Below are 8,791 nucleotides of genomic sequence, written 5' to 3'. Positions count from 1 at the left end.
AGGGATCAAGGGCGCCTGGGTGGCTCAGTCGTTAAGCGTCTGCCTTCGGCTCAGGTCATGATCCCAGGGTCCTGGGATCAAGTCCCACATCGGGCTCCCTGCTCGGCAGGAAGCCTGCTTCTCCCTCTCCCACTCCCCCTGCTTGTGTTCCTGCTCTCACTATCTCTCTCTCTGTCAAATAAATAAATAAAATCTTAAAAAAAAAAAAAAAAAGAAAGAACACAGGGATCAAGGGAGGACACGGAACAACGGTCCAGGAGCTGGCCAGGATCGCGCACAGAGAGAGCAGTCCATCGGTAGGGACTCTTCCTCCATCCCCTGCTTCCCCGTCATTTCCAAGTTCCTCTGTGACGGTCCCACCTTGACATGCCCCGGCCCGCTTCCGGGCAGGCTTTCCTGCGTTGCCTGCCCTGGCGGGTTCCCGTGGCGGCGGAGTTAAGACATTGCAACATTTAATCATGAAAGCAAAAAGTTTATTCATGTTTGAAACTACATAGAGCTACCACGAGGAAGACTTTTTCAATCCAGGGTGTAATCCAGTTAGAAAGGAACACGAAACATTTTTAATACATTAGAATCACCACCACAAATTATTTTCATGACTCAATCAGTTTCAGAATCGCATACAATACAAAAAGAGAGGAAGGAGAGGGGGCCCCAGCGCACAGGGTGAAATATACAGTACCGAATACTGGACTCTGAATGCATCACAATCGGCGCCGCTTTTTTTTCTTTTTTTCTTTTTTGCATGGATTAGTAACAAGATGAAGAACATTCAAAATGCTTTCTCAGTATTTACAACAGTTCTACTGATCCTGTGTTCATTGAAGACCCAATGTTTCCACTCTCGGTTTTTTAGAAGTTGCAAATGCAACCCTGATTTTTTTTTTTTCTTTTAAAAGATTACAATGTACATTACATTTTATGAAGGGAAACAAAGAGTTAATTACAAGATGCAAAAAGGTAAGAAAGAGACAAACTACAGCGTGAGTATTGTTCAGAGGTAGTAAGTGAGCACTCTAAGCTACAGAACATGTTGAAATTCTATTGGTTTGTATGAGTTCGCATGAGGTAATAAAGCTGTGTTTTGATTGGTGAGATGTATAAATACTCTTTTGCTACACTATATACAACACTCCAGAGAGCAGGGCCCTTGTGGATGCCCAGAGGACGTAGCAAACCTTGACAAGCCCGTGCAGCACCCAGTGCACACCGTACAACCCCAGATGGATCTCGTGTTCACCTCTATCAGCAGCAAGTATTCTTCATCTCTCAGAACAATCTGGATCCATAATTTAATTACCGAGCAGACTCTGGACTCAGAGAGAAAAGATGCTACCAGTCTCTGATCTAATTATAACACAAGAGATCGAAACACAAACGTGACCAGGAAGAGTCTTAAACAAACCATGGTTAACAGAGATAGCCAAACAGCTCCTTTATTCCAACCCCATTAGCGATATGAAAGAAAGACAATCAAAGTCTGCGATGGAAATATGCAAGAAATTCAGTTTAGGTGAGGTGAATCTTTGCATCTGCTTTAACGATTGAGGTTTAGCATACATTGTACTTTTTACCCTTAAGGCCAAGTAATTGGCAACTGTGAGACCATTAATGTAAAATATTGATAATAAATTATGATAAAATAGCTACAGGACTGTCAACAATGTTAAATCTTGGCCTAATTGGATAAAGTGCTTTTTTAACATTGTGTGTTTTTAAGTATAAATACAAATGATTATGATTCCTTAAAAAACTGATTTACCAAGTTCTCTAATAAGACAAGGTTTTACAGTAAAGCTGTAGATGGTGGGCTACAAAAACGCTTTCCTTTTCCTCCTATTGCTCTGAATGCACTTATCAAGGCATGTCAGCTCAAGGAAAAGTGTTGCCAGAGATTAGTTAGAGGTATCAGAGTGCACGCTTCCTGGGCCTTCTGTAGGCGAAGTCACAGAAGATGGAGTTGTTGCGTCCTGCCAGCCTCCATTAGCCTGAAAGGAGAAATACAGTTCAACGGGTGCACGTCTCCATATTAATTCTACTCCCCAATTTAAAATACCCAGCTGACAACATGAGAGCAAAGCTACATTAGCAAAATGTATTTTCTAAACCCACTTTGGCAGGAGTTTGAAGCATGTGTTAAAGTGGGATTAAATGCATGTAAAACAAATCCATCCCACCAAGTAAAGTCTTGGCAATAAATCAGCTCGCTGAAGGAGGCCTTCAGCGAGCCTCAAGCTGGCACGCGGCTCGGCCTTTGATTTGCTGTAAAAATAAAGTGACTCAGAAAGAAATCTTTTAAGAAGGGAGCAGTGGAGAAGCTCAATGTGATGCCTCAGCCAGACCCTGGGCTCCACGAAGTATAAACTTCAGCCCGGCTTAATCCTTGTTTCCATAGAGAAGAGGCTGCCCACCCTCTATCCACACACGCCTGGCAGCCTGCTACTGTAACCCTTGGAAAATGAAGGCCAGAATTTCCCTCCAAATAGCACCTTGTGGAATGAAAATGCATGAACTGTGCAGGGGCACACTATTCAAATCTGTATTCCAATTATCTCTAACTGGAGCTCCTATTTGGGTTGTTGCTACCGCTCTTCACATGCCGCTGGCCCTTCCTGCCTCAGACCTGCCTCGGCAGTAACAGTGCTCAGAAACAAATTCGCCTTATGTCTTGGCCCATAGAGGCAATTGCTGAAATCAATGTCTGATCACATTTCTGCTGTGGCAGACAGCTTGTCGCTACATATTTTTATGTCAGTCAAGAAGAGGGAGGTGCTGGGCTTGTGAGTTGGGGAACACTGAGTGGAAGTGACGGGGCGGGCCCTTCTGGAGAGGAGGCGAGGGGGAGCTGGCTGACACCCAGTGCTTGCGGCTCAGACCAGCCTCCCGCTGTGCTGTCCCCACACCCGTGTCGGGGTGGGGCACGAGGTCCCCCTGCTTCCTTCACCTCCGTCCGCGACTTCTTTTGTGAGTCCATCTAACATGTCTCCTTGGAGGCCTGTGCCCCTAGGGCCGTGGGAACTCCACCTCGAGTCCCAGCCCGGATACGGCTATTGGGTGAGCTTTGTGCTTGGTGCGCTTGTCCCTTCCTCCCACGGCCACTGTTCTTGGAGAGTGCCGTCTTCTCTTGTGATTGACTGCTCCGTGCTGCCCTGACGGCACCTTTCCTCCCTCGAGGACCAAGAGAAAGGGAGGGGAGGGGGGGCCAAACGACCCGGCAGAGATGACCAGAGCCAAGGGAAAAGGATTTTCCAGGCTTGAGGTGTATCAGATTCCGGCTAGGAGAAAGATAATGCCATGGCGATGCAGTCCCAAAGCCTCAGCTGTGCAGGCTGGATGGTGATATGCTCACGTGTGCTGGTGGGGCTCTAAGGCATCCTCTTCCCTATCTAAACGGTAAGCTGTTTTTACCCCTCAGGTATGAAAATCTACTTAGAAAAAGAAAAACTCTTACACAGATACAAGTCTAAAGATATTCCATCTGAAGTAAACATCATTCCTCTTTTATCCAAATTTATAAACAACAAATGTACAATATTTTTACCCAGCGTGGCAGCTGGAAGAGAGGCTGTCAGCAAGCATTCTTTTTTTCGAAATAAATTAATCCTTCCTCTGGTGGTTTGAGATTATGCACCGTATTATACAACAGCGCCTTATCAAGCCTCATCAGTGAAGATGGAATTCATGTCTGTAAAATGCTGCAGGCAACCACAGTTTCATATTTTATCATGTTGATAAGGATATCGCACATTCTCTGAAGCATTTCAAAACACTTAAATGAAAAAGGAGAAATGCAACTAAAAGGCTTTTTATATGGTTTGTTGTGGGTTATTATGAGTTATTTATAAACCCAAAAAGAAAGATTTGACATTTCAAATGTAAAAGATTTGAGTATTTAATGGTCCTTTCTTCCCTTTACAATTGAATATCCTCAATCACTTTTTCAATCATTAATATTTACTCTCACAGCAAGCCAAGGCCCTAAAATGGGAGAATTTTGTCCACTTTCCTCCTGACTCCACCACCATGCTTTGGGCAGTTCGTTTCCTCCCTAAGTCTGGAATCCCAGATCCTGTCCACCACTGCCCTCCCCACCTCCACCCTGATGACCTGACCCCTCCCCCCCAACCCCCGCCCAGCTCCCTTTCCAGACCTGTGCGTCCTGCCATTTTCCATCCATGTCAGTGTGGGGTAAAAGTAAAGTTTTGGTGAATTGGTTACACAAGCTAAAATGATTTCCTCCATGATTAAAAAGAAAATTGAGAGGCCACTAAAAGTGCTGAACATGTTTTGCATCCCACATAGACAATGCAGCCAGATTGCTCTTAGGAACAGAATTCTTTGTTTAGTTTGGCCTGTTGATCTGTCTGGGGCCCTCCAAGGTTGTCCCCTTCACTTGGGCTGTGTTTGGGAATGTTTCCTGCTGCTTGATTCTAAGATAAATGACCTGCTTTGCACCATCTCCCTGGAACACAGCACAACCAGTAGGAGATGGCATCTTAAACGGCTGGTGTTTGAGTCCTTGTTATCGACAGAATGCCAGCCACGCTGGGCATCTGTGAGGACTTCTAAGGGCATCTGGGTAACATTAAGTGTTTAGGTTCATAAAATGAAAGTGCAGTAAAAATGCTGCCTTCCCCACCTGGCAACAAGCTGAGAAGTCAAGTCAAATGGCCATTCATTTATTAGTCCCTGTTTACCTGATGCTGCTCCTACAGCTCTTCGAATCTGGTTCCCCAGGGTACTCACATTTAAATTATGTGGACTGTACAGTGAGTTTCCTCCAAGGCCATCACTGTAGCCTCCCGTCTGATTGATAACATGACGGAGGGTATCCACCTAGAAGTGAGATGAAACAAAATTCATCATCCCAAATCTATTAAAACATCATCATTTACAAAAGGAAACAATTTGAATTATGTGTGCCACGAGGGTTTAGCATCTTCAATGAGAGACAAATTTATCAATCAAATGTGACTGGGAGAATTTCAACAATTCTTTGCATATTTAAACTCACACATCTTTGTTTTTCATGCCAGCCCAACAATAACATCTTCATGGCAATGCAAACTTTCCATCTACATCAACAAAATGTGTGTGGCTGTGGGTGAAAACTACTTATAAATATGTATACTGGATCGATCTCTCTCTCTCTCTCTCTCACACACACACACACACACACATACACCTAAACACATAAACACAAGTAGTTGCTCTCAATTAAGAGGATGAGAAAATATAATTTAAGAACTCAGGTTTGTTTTTTTTTTATTCTGACTTTTAAAATTTCATAAATGATATGGTAATATGTTTTTAAACCATGCATACATTGGCACACACAATTTGTTGTTGTTGCTGTTGTTATAAAAGTAAGATGCACCCAACCCTCTCCATGAGCTCAAGCCAGAGCCGAATGCATTCACAAAGTTTATCAGGTTTGAATCAACAAAAGTCACTGTTCACTTGACTCCTCATTAAATTAAATGGTGGGGCAGATGGGTCACATTTGGAAGCACCCAGCACAGGTTCTGCATGGATGTGCAGACCACTTCCATGGGGTAAGAGTATGGAGTTTTGAGCCCAAACCCTACCCTGCCAGAAAGGCCCCGGTTGGGGCATTTCTCCTACCTGTGATTGCACATTGGCTCCGACTTGGGACCCTTGGTAAGAATCCCCATTCAGACTCTGCATGTTCATGAACATGTCCCCAGAATTTGGGAGGTTAAAAGAACCAGAAGAACCTGGAAAGGAAAGAGTTAAGTAGCTGAATAACAGAGAGCTACACACATAATCCTCAAAGACCTAGAGGCAGGGAGAGGAGAAAAGGTGCAGAAGGGAAAGGTCGTGTACAACATAAAGCATTTCCAGATCTAAGAAGATGGAGAGTAACGCCAAAGAGGTAGGTCCTGTGATTCATTTTGCAGCTAGGAAAGTCCTACCAATGGGGAAGCCCAAATAAGAAACAAAGAGGAGATCAAAGTAAACAGAAAAACACCCAGCAGCTGGCCTGGAGCCACCCCCTGGTTTGCATTTCTCTCTAGGACTTGGTCATTAAATGAGCTCTTCACTGTCATTAACTGCCGTGGTGGACAACTATGCGGAGAATAAACATTTTTCTGAAGCTCTTTCTTAGCCGTACCTTCTACCTAACTTTCATCGGTTCGTGTTTCATTAAAAAGAACAGGGAGTGAGGGGTCCGGGGCAAGGGAGGTGATGGGGGAGAGCTGGGGGAGGGGGCGGGGGGAGAAAGACAACAAAACAAAGAAACAAAAATCCCTCACTTTCTGAACTTCTAAAGATATATGTAAAAGGTCTCCTTAGAAAAGTGCCTTGAATTGCTTCCTGAGTCCATCTGCCTGGACTAGCTGCACATCGTTCACGGTTACTCAAGTTCCCTGTCATTTTAGAGGTTTAGTTTCTAACTCCATCACAAATGTCACATAAAATGTGGCCCAAATGTACCACAATATTGCAGATAGTGCATCCATGTCTTAGGTACCACACCCCTCACGGCTAACCACCTACCAAGTCAGCACAGGTACTACAGAAATGCCAAGAAGGACAGCAGACTGGAGTCTGCAGCTGTATTAGGTAGAAAGCACTGCTGTACCCCAGCATTCTAGCTTCATTACGCACAGCAACAGGTCACCTTCCCACTTCTGCTATTTCCTTCATTCTCTGACAGACCACTATGGACCTTAAAATGATAGATGGAACAATATAGTTAAAATAATTATTAGTGATAGCGCTTGGCATAATTGCTGAGTTAACAACCACTATGAAGTGTAAATAAAGGCTCCAGAATCTACCAGTAGCAAGTAGCACTCATTATGAACAGTGGGTTTATGGACTCTGGCCACCCAGGCCCTGGAATAAGCCCTCGTTTTAATATAAATCTTCCTTCATAACTCCACTGGGTCCTCAGTCTGGCTCCTGTGTCCTGGCCTGTGGGACCGGGTTTTGTGGCTCAAGGCTGCCTGAGCCAGGCAGGGGGCGAGCGGCCAGTACGCACCAGAATTTGGCGTAGTGGGCGAATTGGTCTGGTTGTTCTGCACCGCTGCGGCTACTGCGTGCGCGGCTGTCACGGCTGTCTTTGCGGCATAGAGGTTGGCTTCTTCCTGAAACTTGCCGATATTCTTCTTGTACCTGATTCGTTTGTTGCCAAACCAGTTGGATACCTACAGATCACAGGGACATGAATGAAGGGGAAGAGAGGTCAAAGGGGGAAAAAGAGTCAACCTTCCAATAATAACCGTGGGACACCAAGGGGACACCTTGGGAGACACTCAGTTCTTAGCTCGCAATCACATCCTGCGGATCACGCATCATGGTTTTCGAGGTTCGCTTTTGCTTTTTGCAAACCTTGGCACTCAGAATAACACCACTACTTGCAGTTAGTCACAGTAACACTAAAAAGGACGGGAGCACTGTTCATAAAATGTATATATTGGTTGGTATATACCAATTGGTACATAGGTGATCAGTCACGCAAAAGTAGCTGAAAGACTAAAGGGAACATTTGTTAAGTTAGATAAATAATAAATTTTTGTGAAGGAATGACTTCTTCTTTTTGGGTCTGGAACGATTTTGGCAGTTGGACAGTAGAATCATGTTTGGTCTGCTGAAAAGAGTAACATCAATTAATAATGGATGAACGATCCCTTTGTCCTCTGTCTTAGAAGGTTCTGTGCGTCTGCCAAGATGGCTGCTCACGCCCTGCCAGTTACCACACGAGAAGGTCACAACTTGAAATTCAAGGAATTCCAACAAGGCCAAATGCAAATATAGGGGAGCAGCTCTGATTTCATCAGGTGGAATATACTTAGGTCTTTCACACACTACTTATGATGTCAGCCTGTGCAAATGGAAGAGATTTCTAAAGAGGAACTTGGCAACAGGAAGAGTTCATCACATTTCACTGACAGCAAAACTTCAGCCCAAGACTCATTGCTCATAGTTACATGACGTGTTCAGGCACCTGAAGCTGAGCTATATAAAGAAACGAAAACCCACACAGCAGGTTATAAAAAGGTACCCACCTGCTATATAAAAGGCTCTGACCTCCCTTTTGTTAAAGTAACAGTTTAAAAATTCTCTTCAATAATTTCTTAATAATCTGTCAAAGGGGCATGTTGCTGTGGTATCAGGCTGGGTGGGTCACTGTTTTATTCTGAACAGCTATTCAGAGGCCCGGAGGAACAATAAGGAGTCGCATGAGCCCTCCAACCCAATTTACACCAGTGGGCACGCTTATTGACCTTCTCTGCCAAGAGTTTAATTGCTTTGGAAATAGAACTCTCCTTCTTCAACTTATGGCACTCATCCTTCCAGAAGCCAGAGAATCCTGGCAAAGAAGCCACGTGAGGAAGACAATGTTGGCCTTGCCGCTGCCCACATGCTGTCTCATCCTGGGGAGTCACCGTATGCACACGTATACACACGCAGGCACACTCACTAGGATCCATGCAGCAACCACGAGCATAGGTTCATCAGACAGAAACAAGCCAAAACTCATCAGGAAGTAAATATGCTAGAGATCAGGGCTTCCTAGCTGTTTCTGTTCCACTATTATTCCCCCACCCCACCCATTACGGACTGTATATATCACTTCCTTTCTTCATATCAAATAGTAGTGGTTATAATAACTGCCATTCAATGACTATCTCCTATGTGTCAAGCATTACGCAAAGCCCTTTGCGTACCTTTTCTCATTTAATCTTAATCTCAAGGGCCAGGTGGCTGACTGAGGTGGTTATACAGGCGTAACACCTGTCCCAAATCCAATGGCCTT

The 8,791-nt window shown here is 44.4% G+C and overlaps 1 protein-coding gene across 4 annotated transcripts in view; it reads right to left on the bottom strand.

The window, feature by feature from the left end:
* Positions 1–465: 465 nt before the first annotated feature.
* Positions 466–8,791, bottom strand: part of PBX3 (PBX homeobox 3) — a 214,088-nt gene continuing 205,762 nt past the window's right edge. For 3 of the 4 annotated variants that reach the window (XM_064580050.1, XM_064580052.1, XM_064580051.1), the window contains exons 6-9: positions 7,013–7,178; positions 5,629–5,741; positions 4,750–4,839; positions 466–1,991 (exon numbers count right to left, since the gene is read on the bottom strand). In XM_064580050.1, the coding sequence (XP_064436120.1) occupies positions 1,899–1,991; positions 4,750–4,839; positions 5,629–5,741; positions 7,013–7,178 (462 nt within the window). In that variant the 3' untranslated portion in view covers positions 466–1,898. The remainder of the gene's footprint in view (positions 1,992–4,749; positions 4,840–5,628; positions 5,742–7,012; positions 7,179–8,791) is intronic. The other variant, XM_064580053.1, reaches the window with a different exon arrangement.

This window comes from Mirounga angustirostris, unplaced genomic scaffold, assembly GCF_029215605.1.
Source record: "Mirounga angustirostris isolate CCGP_5_RB_7025 unplaced genomic scaffold, mMirAng1.0.hap1 SCAF_15, whole genome shotgun sequence".
NCBI classification, from domain to species: Eukaryota; Metazoa; Chordata; class Mammalia; order Carnivora; family Phocidae; genus Mirounga; species Mirounga angustirostris.
This window is presented reverse-complemented; position numbering and strand designations above follow the sequence as displayed.